This window comes from Chinchilla lanigera, unplaced genomic scaffold, assembly GCF_000276665.1.
Source record: "Chinchilla lanigera isolate Chin_1 unplaced genomic scaffold, ChiLan1.0 scaffold00093, whole genome shotgun sequence".
NCBI lineage: Eukaryota > Metazoa > Chordata > Mammalia > Rodentia > Chinchillidae > Chinchilla > Chinchilla lanigera.
In genome coordinates, this window is record NW_004955494.1 from 1902468 (window position 1) to 1921919 (window position 19452).

The 19452-nt window shown below is 48.2% G+C and overlaps 1 protein-coding gene across 1 annotated transcript in view; it reads left to right on the forward strand.

The window, feature by feature from the left end:
• Positions 1–19452, forward strand: part of Kiaa1147 (KIAA1147 ortholog) — a 53127-nt gene extending 33675 nt beyond the window's left edge. The window contains exons 7-12 of the mRNA XM_013504920.1: positions 4166–4319; positions 9583–9721; positions 10549–10680; positions 10820–10970; positions 11632–11700; positions 13781–19452. Coding sequence (XP_013360374.1) covers positions 4166–4319; positions 9583–9721; positions 10549–10680; positions 10820–10970; positions 11632–11700; positions 13781–13976 — 841 coding nt within the window. The 3' untranslated portion in view covers positions 13977–19452. The remainder of the gene's footprint in view (positions 1–4165; positions 4320–9582; positions 9722–10548; positions 10681–10819; positions 10971–11631; positions 11701–13780) is intronic.

The following is a 19452-nucleotide window of genomic DNA, read 5'->3' on the forward strand; positions in this document are numbered from 1 at the left end:
GACCGGCGCTCCCCGCCCGAGGCTCCCCGTGCGCTAGTGGCCCACTGTCAGGGAGCCAGCAGGCAGGAAGCTAGCTAGCCGGAAGACTGACGCTCCCCGCCCGAGGCTCCCTGTGCGCCGGAAGTCCTCCGTCCGGGGAATGACCTGTAATGATATTTATATTTTTGGATTTTGCTTAGATTTTCCTTCAAACAAAGCAACTATACAATGTCATTTTGAAGACAGTAGGAATAATTTGAATGTGACTGGGTATTAACTTTTTATTAAGACATTATTAAAAAGGTGAGATAATGGCATGGTAGTTGTTATTTTTAAAATATACTTTATCAGTGGTATATACTAACATGTACAGATAAAATATGTGCAATCTTCTTTGAAATACTTAAGAAAAAAAAGTCATTTATGATAGGGGACAGGGTGTAGACGTAGCCATATTGCCCAAATATGGATGATTACTGATGATAAGTAACGGGCCTCATTCTTTCTACTTTTCTGAGTATGTTTGAAAATTTCTATAAAGGGTGGTTTTTTTTTGTTTTGTTTTTGTTTTTTTTTTTTTTTTTTTTGAGACAGGGTCTCCCTATGCAGTTCAGGCTGGCCTTGAGCTTCCTGTGTAGCCTGGGCTGGTCTCAGACTCATAATAATCCTCCTGCCTCTGCCTCCCGAGTGCCGGGATCACAGGCATGTGCCACCATGCCTAGCTAAAGAACAGTTTTGAAAGACTAAATATAAAATTAGCACATACTGCAGTTAATGTCAGGAGCTTGAAAACTAGAGAAAACACAAAGGAAAAGGAACCCGATCTCAGTCATATCTAGTGGTGATACTATTATATATCCTAGTCTTTCCCCCATGAATAAATTCTGCATACATATTATTTTTAAAAGGACTATTGATGTCATTTCATATCTAAATTTTTTAATGTGGCATGTTAATCTTTTAACTATATCATCAAAGTCTAACATTGCTTTGGTAGTTTTCACAGCATCTCAACATGTAGTTATACCATAACTTATTTAAATACTGTGCTTTGAGGTGTTTTTTTGTTTTTGTTTTTGTTTTTTCCACTGTAAACATGAGCATCCTTGTGGATAAAATGATTGTTCACATCTATAAATATAGATGTTTAGGCCTCAAGCCTAGAAATGGAATCACTGGGTGGATCAGAGGGTATACATAGTGTACAGTCTGATACAAATAGTAGTTTAGCCTAGAAAAGGTGATACCATTCTCCCTGCACCAGCAGTATATGGGAGTGCTGGTTTTTCTGTATTTGCAAAGCCAGAAGAGAGACCTATTCAGACAAGTTGGGAACACTCCAGGGGGAGGGGGTGTAATTGTGGCAGAGAGGCCCCTCCGCTTCTTACATTGGATGACCTATTACAAGCTGTGGTAGGGGAAGGCAGGGTCAGCTGCACAGGGCATTTGCATGGTCATATATGTCTGTGATTTATCACTGGAGGAGCTGTGGCTTAAAGAGAAAACCATTGTTTCTGGTCCTGCAGGAAAATCCTTGATCTGGCCCCAAAGTCTGTGGCTTCAGATCAGTAGTGTATCTTGAGCCAGTAATTGATAGTTTTTGCAGTGTCACATCTCTTGGACAGATTCCATAGCTGGCTTGGTGATTTCTCAATTTATGCATCCTTATAGCTAAGCACACCGGAAGGGTCTCCTTCAGAGACCAGCTTATCTTGCAGTGCTCTCAGCCTTGCATCGTTACTTTTTGGCTTACATTATTGCTGTGGTTTGATGATCAATCTTGTTTGTTTCAGAATCTGCAGGATGCTTATATCCTGAGGTTTTCACACAATGATTATTTAACATTCATCTGGGAAGTGCCGGTTTATATTTACGTCTCTGTTCATATTCTGTATTGCATGTTTTTGCCTCGTTCTCTCTTATCAGAGAGAGGCTGTCAGAGTCCTGATGCCAGCTTTTTAGTTTAAGGTACTCTTAAGTGAGCTTTTTGGTAGATTCTTGCTCAAATACAGTGTTTAACGTAGTCAAACAGAAAAGACAGCTGAGCAGAAAATCTGCAAACAGTAAGCTTAGGAAATGAAAAGTATTAAACAAATTACCCTTGATTCAGCCCTTTCAACACAGAAAATAGAGTCTCAGTGTTTTTTTGTTTTTTTTTTTAAGGGACAATGGGTTGTAATGAAAATACCTTTGAAGTTATTGTGTATGAGTTTCTATTTATTAAAATTCCATCATTTTGACCCACATCCCTGAAGAAGGTTGAAATCTGTCATCCTCTTAAAATTGCCAGATGCAGCATATCCAACTTAGCTTTCCAAATGATCATAGGCAGTGATCCCACTGGTTACTCCTTTTTTTTTTTTTTTTTTTGGTACTGGAAATCAAACTCAGGACCTTGCGCTTGCCAGGCAGGCACTTATGCCACTGAGCTATATCTCTGGCCCATCAGTTACTTCTTATTATGTTTTGCTGTTGTTGCTGTTCTGTCTTTCTGAGACAGGGTCTCGCTATGCAGTTCAGGCTGGCCTTGAGCTCACTTTGTAGCCTAGGGTGGTCTCAAACTCGCAATGATCCTCCTGCCTCAGCCTCCTGAGTGCTGGGATTACAGGTGTGCACCACCATGCCCAGCTTTTCTAGGGAAATTATAAAACACCATGAAAGTAAAAATGAGCTAAAAAGGATTGGGGCCTTTTATTTGCTGGGCCTGCATAACAAAATACCAGATACTGGTGGCTTAAGACAATAGAAACTTACGTGTCACCGTTCTGAAGTTTACAAGGTCAAACCAAGGTGTAGGGGGGTGGGCTCCCTGAGGGTTTGGGGGGCGAACTCTGCCCCCTGCTGCTGTTTTAGCTTCCAGTGGTTTTCTGGCATTCTTCGGTGTTCCTTGACTTTGCCTCAATCCTGCCTTCCTCATCCCTTTCTTAAGTCATACTGGATAGGGCTCACTCCTGTAACCTCGTCTTTCATTTGATTACCTCTGTAAGGACTCTATCCAAGTAAGGCCACATTCTAAGGTACTAGCAACTAGGATTCCACCTTTGTGTGTGTGTGGTGGGGGCAAAATGCAAGCTCCGACATCTTTGCTAATCTTCATATCTTGACTTGTATGCAGAATTCTGCCTTGTACGCTGGGGTAGGGCTTCAGTGCTACTTTCTTGGTTTTGGGATCATTTGACAGGCTTCTGACCTGTGCAGAGGACCGATGTGGGAGGAGAAAGCATTTCTTTGTTACTTGATAGGATATGATGATCTTTGTGACTTCCGGTCATAACTTGTTTGCAGTACATAACGTTCACATTTCTTGCATGGACTTGGTGCATGTACGTGATACATCTCTATTTCTTTTCAGCCCCCTTCCTTTTCCTTCCCTCCCTTCTCCCTTTATCTCTTGAGCCCCTTCCAATTTGAGGAAGGACTGTTTCCCTACTTGCTGTTATTTTTCATTTTGCTCCTTATGTATAATTTGGGGTTCTCTTTTTTTTTTTTTTTTTTGGTTTTTCTCCGGTACCGGGAACCGAACTCACGACCTTGCGCTTGCCAGGCAGGCGCTTTTGCCGCTGAGCTAAATCCCCAGCCCCTAGTTTATTTTTCTTCATGACAGAGTAGTGCTCCACTGAGTGCAAATACCACATTTTCTTTACCTTTCATCTATTAATGGATGTATGAGCCGCTTCCAAGATTTAGCTATTGCGAGTTGTGCTGCATAAACATGGATGTGAGTGTATCACTGTAATACGAAGGCTTTAACTCTTTCAGGAAAGTACCTTCTTTGGGACCCGAGGCATAAGCGTCTCCCTGTTGTTTTATAACAACAAAGAGAGCAAAGAAGCACGACCCAAAGAGCAGCACTGAACAGGGACTTTGTAGTCATCCAAGTTATCCTTTCTCAAAGAACACAGCCATTCTCTGGGAAGCAACATACGATCTTTAGCGTACCTCGCTCAAGAGCAATAGACATTAGTCCCAGCCTGATAATTCTGTGTGCTTCCCGTGAGAAAGCGAATGCATTTCCCATGTTGGGGCAAGCTGAAGAGTGTTCAGTAGCACAAAGGGAGGCTCTGAGGCAGCCTCCCAGCTGATGAACCCACTGGCGGTGGGGGTGGGGGTAGGGGTGGGGTTGGACTGTGGGGCTGCGGCCAGAGCCGTTCTCACTGTGCTTGCGCTGGCTGTGTGTGTTGTACAGGCACCAGCTGGAGACACCTGGACATTATTCTCATCTCGCTGCATTCTATGAGGACAAGAAAGGGGTGCTCCATGTGGGACCTGGGAGAGGCAGCAGCCTGCCCCCTGTCTACTGGCTGCCTTCCATCCACCGCTACATGTACCCCGAGATGAAGGTGAGGTCGGCCTTCCCCTTCCACCATGCTGGACTCCTGTCTGGAACAGTAGTTGTAGATTGTTTTCATTGATAAGGCATTTCTTTCTGGGGCCCATGCGCAAAGCCTGCTTTTGATTGAACTGGGTTGTAACATAAGCGTTTGGGTGCACTTAAAGCCTAAGGTGAGTTGCCTTAAACAGATTGCCTGCTAGACACTTCTGTCAGTGTAGTGCCAAGCCCCATATCATAGGCAGGCCGGTTGTGCTGGACTCCTAGAAGGAAAAAGATGAATCTGTGGGTTGCGTCAGTATTATACATCCAGACATTTGAACTGAAGATGAAGGATTTGATGAGCAGGTATGGTATTTCTTAGTTACATTATTTTTTATATTAATTTCATAGATTTTTTCTGTAGCACTTTGCTTTTGGTACTAGAATGTGTTTGCTTCAAGTTATTTTTTTTGTTTGTTTGTTTGTTTTTGCGGTACCGGGAATCGAACTCACGACCTCATGCTTGCCAGGCAGGCGCTATGCTTCAAGTTAATGAAACACTTGCCCAAGCGTTAGCTGTTAGAAGGATACAAAGATCACTAAGAACATGAATCTTCTCTTCCTTTTCCTCCTCTGTCCTCTTTGACTGGTCATAAGATATTTCAGTGGAAACTTAAGGCTCCTCTGGGAGAGAAATTATGCATGAACTGAAGGGAGAGAGCATTTTGAAAGAGGAGTTGGTCCCTGAAGTCTGTATTTGGTTCAGTTGGAAGTCAGGGGCGCTGACTGCAGACCAAGGGAAGACATATGCAGTGGTAAAAGCCATTGTCTGCTGTGCTCTGGGCGCCTTCCCTGAGGTAGGCATTATGCTAGCTCTTTATACTGGTCGCAGCACTCTTTAAATTTTTTTATATTCCCTGTTTTTCAGCTAAAGCAATGGAGGCTTATGAAGGCTCCCTGACTTGCTCCAGGCCGTATAGCAGTAAAGATAGAGTCAGGATTTAAATACAGGACAGATATCAAACCCAGTGCTCGTCCCTCTCTGCCCTACTTCACTGCCTTTGCAGAGATGTGGACATAGGACAGCACAAGGCACACGAGTCACCAGCGGACATGGTGAAGATTACATTTTCATGCTACTTGGTCATAAGAGAGAAGACTGGAAAAATAGAGTGGAATCACATTGTAGAGAACCTTAAATACTGGACCATAGAATTTTTTTTTTTTTTTTTTTTTTTTTTTTTTTCCAGTACCAGAAATCGAAGTCACACCTGGAGCTTGCCAGGCAGGCGCTGTGCTGTTGAGCTAAATCCCCAGCCCCTGGACCATAGAATTTGAACCCTAGGAACTAACAATTATGGTCTTATCAGGAAAACAGAGACCATATTAGGTATTCCAAGCTTATTCAGTATAGGGAACCAGTAACAGGATTCAGAAGACCAAAGGAGCAAATGAGTATGTGTGCCACCCTGTATTAGATATAAGAAATCATATCAAGATCGCAAGTTTCAAATTAATTATCGCACAGGTGCTGTGCATCAGGAATCCAGGCATGGCTCAGAAGGCTCCTTTGCTTCATGCTCTGCAGTCAAGGCAGCAGCCAGGGTTGAGGCCTCACTGGAAGGCTCAGCCAGGGATGTATTCACTTCTGAGCTTGTTGGCAGGGTTAGATTAAATGAAGGCCTCAGCACCCTGCTGGTGTTTGGAGACCACCTCAGTTCTTAGCCACGTGGGTCTCTCTAATCTGGCAGCACTGCTTCATCAAAACCAAAGATCCAGATCCGCTAACTAGATGGAAATCAGCATGTTTTGTAACTTTCTCTTGGGGAGGTCATGCCTGCAATGTAGCTGTATTATCTTGGTTAGAAGCAAGTTACTCAAGAGGAAAGAGAAGTGCATGAGGTTGTAAACACCAAGCGGGTGGATCACTGGGGCTGTCTTTAAAGCTACCTGCCACATCCGGGGCCAGGGTGGCAGTGAAGGAGGAGTCATCACCACCAGGGGTGATCTCTGCCAGCCCAAGCTTGGGTCTCTGGGGAGGCCCTGGTGGTGCCTTTTGGGTGTGGGTCAGCTTGTCCTTAGAGGGCTGAAAAAACCGCGGGTGGAGCCAGGAGTTCTTTCCTGTTGGAGCAGAACCAACAGGAGGTAGGGACTAAGGAGAACCCCCTTCCTCCTGCCTTGCAGCCTGCAGCCATTGGCTTCCATTAGAAGGCAGCCAGTTGGCGTGGGAGTCCAGGAAATGTAGTCTGCAGATTTCTCAACACCCTGGTATTGGCTCAGAGATGATGATAAATGGTCAGATTGTGGTCCACAGGATTCGGGGCTTGTATTGATCTGAAAGTTGTCTGTTGGCCTGTGTCTCAGTCATTATTGTGAGCAAAATTGCTCCTGGGCTGTCTCCAAACCCAGAGGGAGGTGACCATTGTCTGATCAGATGTTTCTGGACTCATGAGGAAAGAGGGTCCAAGGAAAATTGCCAAATGCCTTTGCTCTGTTGAGGGCGGCTCATTAACATACTTGTGAAATACTAGAGGTACAGGGGAAAAGGTACTTCGTAGATTGCAAGTACAGGTATGTATGGGCTTTATAAAAAAAACAGTATGCCAGCATAGTAAAATTAAAAGTACAGGTTCCTTTTATTTCAGTGACCTCATTCCTTGGGATCTGGCCTGTCTATAAAACCGCCAGAGTGATGTATGTGAGAGTGTTTAATTCCACATCATTCAAAGAGGTAGAAAACTAGGATGTCCACAGAGCAAGCAGCCACTGTGAATAATGAATTAGAGCATAATAAATTGATAGGGAAGGTCTGGCAGGTCATGCAGAAGGTTAGGTGATAGGATCACACTTTAATAATCACAGTCTCGGGTGTAGACACATATAGGTGCCCACACACGCATGGGTGAACATGGAGAAACAAAAACGGACGTGCATTAGGTTATGAATGCGCATGTGGCCTGAGGGTGCCATGACGTATGGAGTAGGGCAGAGGGCTATGCTTGCTTTGATGAAAAGGGAAGGGGCCAGAGGGAAGTGACAGCTGCGAGAGCCACCTGCAGTGCTGCCAGCTTACAGGAAGTGGCGTATTCCCTCCTAATCTCCAGGCCTGTGTTTGTGCCGGTCTCTACTGGAACACCATCCCTGGGTTCTTGCTTTATGTTGAAGCTCAGATGTCCAGGAAGAATCCGTCTTTCCCAGAATGGAATCAGCAACCCCTGACAATCCCCATAGCTTCTGTCCTTCTGCCACGCTCTCACCAGGCTGGATTCTAATTGCTTATCTGTTTCTCCCAACTTACAACTATATGAAGACAGGGACTGGGTGTTTTCTTCTTCATTGTTTGAACTAGAATACTTGGTGCTTTGGCATAAAGTAAGCATTTAAGAGGCACTTTTTGAATGAGTTTGTATGTTTTAGTCACCTTCCCCTCAATGGGACAAAATACCTGGTAAGACCCACAACATAAAGAAGAGGTTTCTTTTGGCTTACAGTTCCAGGGATCTAGTCCATGGTTGGCTGGCTCCAAGGCATAATGGCATGGTGAAAGGGCCTGGTGGAGAAAACCTGCTCACCTCATGGCATCCAGGAAGCAGCAAGGGAAGGTCTAAGGCGTGGGGTGTACCCTGCAGAGTCACTCCTGCAGAGACAAAACTTTTCTAGCTAGGCCCCGTTTGGCTATAAACATGTGTTTAGCTATGAACTCATCAGTGAATCAATCCACTGATGCATACGGCACCCCCATGATCTAATCACCCTTTCCAGCGTACCACTCTCAACGGGAGATTTTAGGGGACATTTTCGATCTAAACATAGCAGCACATATGTATCCATGAATGAGCCTATAAATGAGGTCAGAACCGAGTAAGGATCATTCATTTGGTGTAGGATGTTTAGGCCCAGGACACACTGGTACCGACCCTCCCAGGTCTACTTGCCGTTGGAAGATGTTCAGGGTTAAAGATAGCGCAGGGAGGCCTGGAAGCACGGGTTGTCCTGTGGCTCCTTCCTACCCAGTTCCCCATTGACTTGATGAGAGACAGTGATGGGAGGATCCGGGCAGGCTGAGTCACTTCCTCCTGTTGATCTGGGGTGTAGTGAGAGAGGAATAGACAAAGGGAGGTCACAGACAGGAGTGTTCAGTCTTGGGTGGTCTTTCTCCTGGCACTGGGCAAGTGAATGGCATCAGTGTGGGGTCAGTGCCCGGGAAAGGAAAACATTCTAAGGTGGTCCAGGCGCAGCATCAGAGGGCTGAGGGCAGCCCTGGCCTGGACCGGCAGAGCTCAGGGGTGTGGGCCCCCAGCCTTCCGTGTCACTGAACCCCACCTGTGGCCCTGGTGTGGCTGCTGCTCTTCAAAACTGTTCTTGCCTGTGTCCCTGGTAGGACATGAGCACTCCTTTCACACTTCAGCGTGGACATGACCTTCTGAACTGCTTCCGCGGCACCCGGTCTGAAGCCCCCGTTTTGTCAGTAATGTTAGTAGTCACCACATATGGGCTGTTCTCAGCCGCTAAATATTTCCTGTTTTGTCTCATCCTAGCCATAGGTAATGGTCTTCCCAATTTGCAGATGAGGAAAGTGAACTAGAAACATGAGCTTACTTTCTCTTGGCTTCCCAGTTAGGAAGTGGCAAGGCCAGGATTGGAATTCCTTGAGCTTACGCTCTTAATCCCAAGGGTCTCCTGGGAAGGCAGCTCTATGATTGCCATCCTCTCTGCAGTTGGCCTTAGCAGGAAGTTGGTTAGAGTTAGAGGGCGGCAGCGTTGGGCCGGAAGTCCCTGTGGGTCTTTCCTGCCTGTGGTCACTGGGGACACCTTGCATTGTGTGCAGAGGTCGCCGTTTCAGTGGCTTATCTAAGGCTGTTCACTCATCTTATTACTCACAGTGCTCTATAGCGTGCTGGAAGTGACTTTTCTCAGCAAGGCTTACTGTCTCTTCAGGCATACCTTTATTTCCGGCATGTAAAAAAGCTCAGCTCTGTTTCCTCTGCACCTTATTCTCCAGAGTAGAGTAGTTAATGATTCTTAAACCCAAACTTCAGTGTACCGCAGATCTTTTGCATTGTAAAAATCCAATTTAAAGATAAGAGTTAAGCTGACAAATATTTTGTATGACATAGCCATCCCTGAGTGCATCTGTGTGCTTGGTTTTTCATCGTCATTGTTTATTGATTTGGGGCTTTGCGGGCAGGGATGTCAGTTCTGCACACACCTACGCTGGGTGTTTTTCGCAGCGGTGTTTCGAACAAGCTCTTCCCCTTCTTCCCTGTCCTCATCCCTTTTTGTGCTTCCAGATCACTCACCCCGCTGGCTGCATGTCTCAGTTTATTAAGTTCTTTGGAGAGCAGATCCTCATTCTCTGGAAATTTGCCTTACTCCGGAAGCGTATTTTGATATTTTCTCCCCCACCTGTGGGCGTTGTGTGTTACAGAGGTAAGCAGAAGCCACACTCAGGCTCTCCCCAAGTTCCCAGAACTGAGACTGCCCAAGACCTGCCTTCTGCACCAAGTTTGGAAGACGCTGGGCCATATCAAGGGTTTTGAAGGGCAGCAGCAGCGTGATTGGCTCCGTACTTCCGAAGGTGGAGCCTTGGTGTGCAGGGCAGGGAGAAGTGTGTGGGAGACCATGGGTAGCTTGGGAGAGCCGAGTCAGGATTAAAGCAGAGCAGGTGGATTCTGGACACAGTTTGTGTGCATGGGTTGTGAAGGTCATGAGGTGTGAGGGAATAATGGAGGAGTATGGATAGCAAAGAGGGATCGTGGGGGCTGCCAGGATTGTGGTTACTGGCGCTGGCAGCACAAAGCAGAGCCCTCCACAGCGTCTGTGTTAGTCCACTTCCTGTTTCTGTAATAAAATGCCTGTGGCTGAGCGATTCATAAAAAAGGTTTATCCGGTTCATGTTCTGGAAGTCCACGCGAGTGGCACCAGTATCTGCTCAGCTTCTGGTGAGGCCCTCATGGTGGAAGAGCAGGAGCAGGCCTGTGTGGGAGTTGAGGGCAAGGTGGGGAGGAGGAGGAGGCTCCGGGCTTGCTCTAGAACCGCTGCTGTGGAGAGAGCTGGGCACTGGACCTCCCCGATCTGCTTCCTGTAAAGACCCCGCCGTTATACATGCAGCACCTTGCACAGACATGGAGCCACGCCTCAACATGAGTGTTGGGGTGGGCAGACCATACCCAACTCAGAGCAACTTCCTTCAAGGCCAGCAGGGTAGGGGAGGTGCTGACGGGCAGCCTCTGCCCTCACCTCCTCGGTCCCCACAGTGTACTGCTGCTGCTGCCTGGCCAACGTCTCACTGCCTGGCATTGGGGGCACCATCCCCGAGTCCAAGCCCTTCTTCTATGTGAATGTGGCCGACATTGAGAGCCTGGAGGTAGAGGTGTCCTATGTGGCCTGTGAGTATGGGGCCCTCCGTCCTCCTATCCCGGTGTTCAAACCCTTCTCCCAGACCTGGGCTCCTGACCTCCTTGTCCCCCGTGGGGTCTGGCTGGCCTTCACTGAGGCGTCCTGCCCCCTTTACACCGGGTTCCACAGGCACCACAGAGAAGATATTCGAGGAGAAGCGGGAGCTGTACGACGTCTACGTGGATAACCAGAATGTGAAGACCCACCACGACCACCTGCAGCCCCTGCTGAAGATCAACAGTGCCGACAGGGAGAAGTACCGGCGGCTCAACGAGCAGAGGTGCGGGCCACATGCGGGCACAGCCAGGGCTCAGGGTGGTGCTTCCCTGCAGCACACACCCTACCTGGGAGATAGAAACGAGGGGCCGCCAGGCTCCCTGAACGGGGCCCCAAGGGAGGGAGGGAGACACACGTGTGATTTCTTTCTGCCAAGCTTTGGAGTCCGAAGTTCGGAGAAGAGGAAGTTACACCAGACACTCCCCCAGTGCCCTTGTGCGGAGTTGCCCCTGGGTCTTGGGTGTAGCGTGTGCATGTGTCTGTGCCCTCACACGTGTACCGTGTAACAACTGTGTATTGGGCGTCTGCACGGTGTGGGTCACTGCCTTAGAAACTCACTTCTGCGTTATATTATCTCATGTAACTCTCGACAGTCTGGCTGTCCTGTGAAATAGAGATAACTGGTACCACTGCAATCCCCAATCAATCAAAAAAGATTGTCACTTGCTGAGGTTCCCAGGGGCAAGGCTGGCCACGGACCCTGGGTTTTGAGTCCAGCTGTGCCCTTGTATTTCTTTGCTGGCCTCTTTCTCTCTGCCTCACTCTGGCCCGGTGCAGCCTCCGGTGCGGTGCAGCTTCCGGTGCGGTGCAGCCTGTCACACTGCAGGCCTGCGTCTGGCGTCCTGTAGCCTTACCGCATCTGATGGTGATCTCCTTCCCGACAGGCAGATGTTGTTGTACTCCCAGGAGCTTGAAGAAGACTACAACCCTTGTGAAGAGGACCTCTTTGTGCTGTGAGTCAGTCCTCACAGGGACTGTGGGGCTGAGGATCCCTTCAGCACCAGCTGCTTTGGATGGTCCGGGTCCCTCTGATGTCACTTCCTGCAGATCAGGGGTGGCCTTTGTTTTTTTTCCTTTTTACCTCTCTGCAATTCCAGGAATTGAACCAGGGTCTCGGTGCTGAGCTATATCCCCAGGCCTTTTTGTGTTTCTTATTTTGAGATAGGGTCTTGCTAAGTGGCCCAGGCTGGGCTTGAACTTGCCATCCTCTTACCTCAGCCTCCCAGAGTGCTGGATTACAGGCATACCCCGCTTCGCCCAGTTTGGGATGTCCTTTGTTGCTGCCAAGAGCTGGGCTCCTTGCAGAGGCAGCCTGAGCCCTAAAAGGCCAACAGGGAGGACCCAGAGGAGACAAGGAAAGAGGCAGGGGCAGGTCATTGAGAGAAAACACAAGCCCAGTATGTGCTCTTGGGTGTTGAGGTTGCCCACCACGTGGAAGCTCTGTCTGTCCCTCAGAGATGTGTCAACACTGCTTCCTCCAAATAGAACCATTACTTGCCCTGAATACTATGGGATAGTCTAAGAAGTTGAGTGGAATCGCTCCCAGATCTGTTGGCGGTCAGGGCAAGGCCCTGGGCCTTTGCACCTCACTGATTTCGTTTGTAAGCAGCCACATGAGACCGTTCTGCATACACACAGAATTGTAACTGAGACAGAAGCCAGGCTCCCAGCTTCCAGTTTGGTCTTCCTGCCCCCTGTGCTGGGATGCATCGGGGATGCTTGCACCAGGGACCGCTCCTGGCTTAGATGGGAACCCGCTGTGGACATGTCTGGATCTCACGGCATCCTGGCTCATGCACACATGCTGTGCAGACATGCACGTGTCTAGAAACGGTCCAGAGCCACAGTCTCGCACAGATCAACACACCACGCACTGAAATTCTGGGCACGTAGAGTCTCGTAAGGTAGTGGGCACCCTGCCCTTCCCGGGAGCCCTGAGCAGCACAGCTTGGACATCACATGCCTGCCCCGCAGTTTTTCCACCTGTGACTTTCAAACCTTGCAGCTGCATGCACAACACTACCACCCCATTGCTGTCAGAGAACAGACACCCGGCAACACAGCAGGTCTGCTGTCTCAGTGGCCACTGCTGGGCTCCCTTTCTCCTTTACCTCGCCTCCCAGCACTGCTGGCTTCAGCGCTGCCTGTGGCTGCCCCCGCCTGCCGAGCGCCCCCTTGTGGCGTCAGCCCTGCGCCGTCTGCCTGGCCTGGGTTCTCTGGGGGAGCTTCTGCCCAAGCTTTGAGACAGGGTACACTTTGATTTCCCACTTGCCCTCAGAACCACATTACCAGGCTCTGTGTTTGCAACTTTCTTCTCCCCAGATGACTAAGCAGAAGGAAAGGAAAGCAGTGTACAGGGCCCTCTCCCTGAAGCTGCATTCAAACCACTAGGAAGAGTCTGCTTCCAGGAAAACCTGCTGTCAGCGGTCAGACCATCACGTGCAAGAGGTTTCTCCAGCCAGTTTGTGCTGAATGCCGGATGGCTTCTTTGCTAACCTTAGAACCGCTTGAATAACTGCCTAACTTTGACAGTTTTCTTCTTTTCAAAGATATTGTTGATTTATCTTTGGAGGCTCTCAAAAAAATATTAAACCAGGCATGGTGGCACATGCCTATAATCCCAGACCTCTAGGGGGCTGAGTCAGGAGGATTTCAAGTTTGAGCCCAGCCTGGGCAACTTCAGTGAAATCTTGTCTCAGAGAGAGAGATGGGGAGAGGGAGGGGAAGCGGGGAAAGTCTGGGGATATAGCTAGGAAGCAGGGAGATAGACCTCTTACAAATGGGAAGGAGACCAAGAGATGGAGGGGGAGGGGAAGTAAAAAGCATTATGTGTTCTGTACATGTACCACCTCCCCACAATGCGAATCATCGTGTACCACAAACAGGTACTAATAAGATTTTTCTAAAAGGCCCTGTGTTCAGTCCCAGTTCTGATAAAAGGAGGATGCTGAACAAAACTGTATAGATTGGGTGGCCCTGCATGGATTATCTGGTGAGCTGTCTTTCCTTCCCTTCCCTGTCTTGCACATGTAGGTTTTTCCTCGAGCAGAACAACCGGATATTTCAGACTTTGTTGGAGGTGTCTGCCAGTCAGGACAAAACTCTGACAGCAGAGCATGCCCGCGGCATGGGCCTGGACCCGCAGGGAGACCGGAGCTTTCTTATGGACCTGCTGGAGGCCTATGGCATCGACGTCATGCTGGTCATTGACAACCCTTGTTGCCCATAGGAAGAGTGACGCGGGATTGGTGAGCCACTCGCATAGGATGACAGCAGCCTGGGGTGTACCCCAGGCCCCCATCAGCCTGGTTTTTAATTAAGTTGACGCAAGGAAGATTGTTTATACTTTCCAACAAATGTGATTTTTGCAAATTCCTCTCTTCCCTTCTTGTCTAGAGGTAAGGTGAGATGGCCTTGGTTTTGCAGCCTGCTTTGGGAGCGCATGGGAATCTACATTGTCTCGCAGGGCAGCTGGTCTTTGGGTTTGGTCTCAGAGGGTTTGTCCGTACGAGTGAGCTGAGCTCTGGAAACTTCGGGTGGACTGCCAGAATGTCTGTGGTTGTCCCTTGGTGCATTCAGGAATACAGCAGACATTCTGTGTGGCCTTAGATGTTCATCTGCCCAAAGGCAGAAAGTAGCGCAAATGACCTTTCAAGGTCATCCAGTTCAAGGAGGCGGCGGTAGTGGGATCAAATCCCTCTTCCTGTTCCTTGGGGCAAGTCTCTGTCTTCTCTGTTCATTTGAGAAGGGACCACTGGGAGGGACAAGAGGATATTTCTTACACAAATAGGGTGTAGCGCAGTGGATGCTGTAGCAGGCTGCAGAAGAACTGAGTTTCTCCATTTTGATGAGGATTCTCTGGAGGTGCTGACAGCAGCCCCTTTGGATCAGATAGATCCACTGGACCCGGGAAGGCTAGCCAGGATCTGGTTGAGCTGGTCAACTCAGGTTGGAGCACGCCGTGTTACAAGGACTGTTTACTGTGCGCAGCAGAGGTGACATTCCTTAGGTCAGTAGTTGGGTCCAGACCTAACTGATTTGTTAGGAAGTCTGGCGGTGCCTTCCCCCAGGAGAGTGGTCAGTAACCCCTGTGTGTCCATAGTATTCTTACCTGCTTGCCAGTGAAATGTGTGTTGTCTGGAATGGGTGCCCTAGTCACCTGCCTGTTCTCTTGAGCTGGGTTATTCAGTGAGTACAAGACTAGGTCAAAGGGTAGTTGGTAAGCATAGTCTGAAAGCCAGCTCCCATGAGCAGAATTTAGGATTTCGACCTGGGCTCTTGGGTTATTGGTAACAAATAATCTCTTCCCCTTCTTTCCTGCCTGGTTCTTGTTATTGAACTTCTTATGATTAGCCACTAGTGTACCATCGTCTGTACCCAGGCCAGGCTTACCAGCCAGCAGAGAGAATAACCTTCCATAACATGTCTTACCTGACTGGTTTCAAGTTCTTATTTCATTCAAAAGTATTTTCACTGTACCTCCCTCGTACAGAATTTAAGAGTGAAGAAATTAATGTGCATGGAAATGCAAAGATGCTGATTAAGCAAGGTAGCACCTCTTATGCAGACCTATAAATAGTTTTGGGTATTGAAATGTAAACTGTACAACTAATACGCTGACTCCCGTGCAGGGTGGGTTTAGCTATCGTTCCAGTAACACGTTTACAAAAGAAAACACATTGGTGTTTAGCAGCTAAAATTTTACCTTTTTTCCATTTCTGGGCAGCAGTCCCTTCTGGCCTCACAAGGCTGAGGAGGACTGGCTCAGCTGGGTTAAGACTTGTAGTGGCGTCTAGGTTCAAGGTTTTCTGCTTTGGGGGTAGGTGGCTGGAGACAGACACAGCGGTGACAGGAAGGGCCTGATTCTCCTGGGGGACCCAGGCAGACCTTCTTTCTCTGAATCTGGAAGATCTGCTAGAAGGATGCTGTTACCAAGCACTTCTGCCCCAGGGCCTTCTACACGTGAACACTTGTTTCCGCGCTGTTCTGCTGTAAACTCAGATGTGCTGATGTAACAACCGCAAGGGTAAGAAGAGGTTCCTGGATTTCCCTTTAAATGGCGAGTCAGGGTTTGTGGGCACCTTTACCAGGGAGCTCCGTCTGGCAGCTCCTGTGTCCCCCGTGCTTGTGCTGAGGGCTGTGGTGTGGGTGGCCCTGGAGGCAGGGCCGTGTGTTAGGTCACAGGGCCTGGGCTCAGCTGACGGGGAGCAGAACTTCTCCCTCAGTTCTTCCTGCTTTCCCAGCTTCCCCGCGGGACCAGAAATCTGGTACAGAGCCCCCGCTTGGCTAAACTACATGTGTTAGCTCTTCACCATCCTTACCGCGGTTCATCCTCCAGAGATGTCTGCCTGGCCCGAGAAGCCTCTGGCTTCTGAGGGCGCCCTTTGAAGCCTCATTTTAGTACCAGGCTATGCTCCTCACAGCAGAGCCAGCAGGCACAACCCGGCATCCTTTGCTGCCAGTTCCCGTAAAGGGCTCATTTGGGAAGACCTAGGCAGGAATCCCTCTGCATGAGTAGAAGTAAGGAGCCATGTGGACCCACTTTTTTGTCACTCTTGAAACATTTGCTGAAAAGCCATCTGCCTTTGTTGGGAAGAAACAGCGAACATCGTGCCAGCTTGTAGGCCTGCGAGCGCGGTAGGCCAGGCAGTATTCTCACCGCTGGCTGTGGGGGCTGGGCCGGGAACCTGTGCATGGCTCCATGCGCTTGCTGCTGGTGGCCCTCATCCGCCCTTGCCCAAGCGGGCTTAGTCCCAGGGCGCTGTAACCCTGACCTGGTGCCACACTGCAAACGTGCTCGCCCGGAACACTTGGAAACCTGTGATGCAGGGGCTGCCCACGTGTCCCCGAGTTAGAGGACATTCCTGGTGGCAAGAACCCTGTGGGAACTGGCAGCCAGGACCTGGCAGGGTCTGTGTTGAGTATGACAGAGGCCTGTTAAAATGGATGTTTTCAATTGTGTAAGGTTCAGCAGCTGGTCATGCTCAGCCTTTGGGGCAATGGCCAGTTGTTGGCTAGCAGAGGACTCTTTCTCCAGCAGTCAGAAATGGTAGGGCTCATCTCCTGCCAGCCTGAAAAGTATACACCAGATCACTGCTTAGCATCAGCTTTGGCTTTGAAGGTGAAGCCTGCCTTACGCCTGGTGTGAACCTGTGCCGATGTCACTGTTTCCCTGGGACCTGTGAGTCCTCAGTTGATTGTGAGTATATGACTTGGAAGGCTTCTGCTCCTATGCCCACCATCCATTCTGGGAGCTCCTCTTCCATCTGGCCAGGGGAGGGCAGCCCACCTCGTTGCCACACGGACAGAAGTGGTTTAGCCTGGGCATTCCATCTATAACTTACAGTGTTATAAACCAGGCAAAACTCAAGGCAGGAAAGGTAAAAGTAGCATCCAGGGCTGGGGATTTAGCTCAGCGGCAAAGCGCCTGCCTGGCAAGCACAAGGTCGTGAGTTCGGTTCCTGGTACCAGAGAAAAACTAAAAAAAAAAAAAAAAAAAAAAGTAGCATCCGGGTGCAGATGGTGCCAGATGCCATATGAAGATTCGTTTATCACGTAACTACCTATGGCGTTTTAGCTAGAAGATGAAAGGTAAATTAACCCATAGATACATCACTGTTTTCCTTCTGGCAGCCAGGAGGATGAACTGGTCTTGATATACTGGAAGCCCTTCCAACACAGTAACTTTTCCACTGAGGCCTTCAGGGAACCTTTTGTAAAGGTGATAATGAATTAACTTTTTGTAGCAGGATATTAACCTCCAGGAAAAGGCAGGGATATTAGGACTGTGTATTTCCCTTAGAAACTGCACCGTCGAGAGTGGACTGAGATGCTTTCTCCTGGGCCAGAAGTAAACGTGGGCATGACAGTGACCTTGTCCCAGCGTGGGGAAGAGTTCAAAAACGGGATAAAAAACTAATACGGAGACCAAGAATCTCTCGCAGGCTGGTGTGTCCCTTAGGTTCCAGGCTGGCGAGCTCGTGTCCCAGCTGTCTGGCCCTCCTGTGTCCTCCCCATGCCTCACGGTTACACCCGGGTGAGAATCCTGAGAGCTACAGGCTTGCCTCAAAGGCCCGGTCCCATCCCTTCCCATTTCAGGAAAATCCTTTTCTGATTCAGGTAGGGGGAGGGAGGAGTGAAGGGCTCCTTTTACTCCCAAGTCATGGACTTCCAATACCCCGTTTTTACTGCTAATATACCTCTATTCCCAGGAGCTACTAGAGCGCCAAGTGTGGTGGGAAAGGACTAACTGTGAATTAAGTTAATTTTTTTTTTTTTAGAAGAAATGGAAGTTTATTTTTATATCAATGTTACTGTGAGATGAACTGAGTATGGAGCTGTTGAAACTGTAGGACTATGATCCTAGAAGAAATGGGCGATTTTGTAGTTTGGCAGTGGCTGAAACCTTTACGGCCTTGACTATGTAAATGTCTTAGAGGGCGAATAAGGACGTTGTGCTGTGTGACCTTCACAGCACTCCTGGAGATGAAGTGACAGTCCCAGGAAGGAGGACACACAGCAAGGACCCAGCCTTAGGAAACCTCTAGGACAGAAGTTCTGTTTTTCAGGCCCTCAGTCAACTGGAGACAGGCGGGAATGAATGGGAGGTCGTTTTAACTGGCACTTTAATTCATTTTGGGAGTTGGAATTGAGAAGCAGATAAAGCTGCAAATGTGGAAAGGGAAGAGGAAATTTTCTAGTACCCTATAGAAGGGACGATGGATAAGTAAATCCCTGCTTCTACCTTTTTAGAATTTATTCTCGATTTTCAGTGTAACATGGGATTTTAGCGGTAGTGGGGCCTAAATTCAGAAGGTTTATTTAATACTCTAGTAGATAGGTGTGACTTCTGTTTGCTGTAGAAGCCTGGTAGACTAATGAGGCGCTGACTCTGCTTTCTAAGGACAGTCAGGGTACGGGGGTATGGTAAGGCATTATAAATTGGCCAGAGATGACGCACACAATGAAAACGCCACCCTGAGGTAATTGAGTTAGTTGGTTGAAGTAGATTTAACATTAGAGTGAAAATTTTCTTTGGGTAAATCAAGCAAAGATGAAGTACAAAGAAAGTGTTAAGAAGACATTGAGAATTGGGGTCTAGGATGCCTACCGTGGCCCCAGTAGGACAAGCTCTAGATGCTGTGCTTCTGGACAGCCTGGACCGGACTTCCGGGGCTCAGTAGACACAAACCGAATGTCCTTTATTTACCCACAGCTTGTTCACTACATTTTTTTACAGATCTGGGATATAAACCTTTCCTGAAAAAGAAATCATGGTAACCTTGGAAAACCTGTTTTCCTGGTTTTTCCAAGTTAGGATCAGTATAGCTTCTCTGTTGCCTTAAATTGTAAAAACCCTATTTTTGACTAATACCCCAGCTTAAGAATTATAGCAATAAGAGAAATTGAATCTACTTTGGTTCAAGTTTTTACCTTGTGATGAAATCGGAAAGATGCTTCCTAAGTTTTACCCTGGACAGGGTAAAGCAGGTGGGTGGTGACATTCTATATTCAGTGGTGACATAAAGGCCTGAAAAAAGCTGAGGTACTCCTGAGACTAAATGTTTCTCGCCCCGATCTTGTTCTGTGGTACAGTTAAGATCTGTGTATATCATCTGTATATATCTGAACCAAGTTGTGTGCAGAGAGGTTGATATATTTACAGAAAACGATTTTTACAATTAAAGTTCACATTTAAACATGAA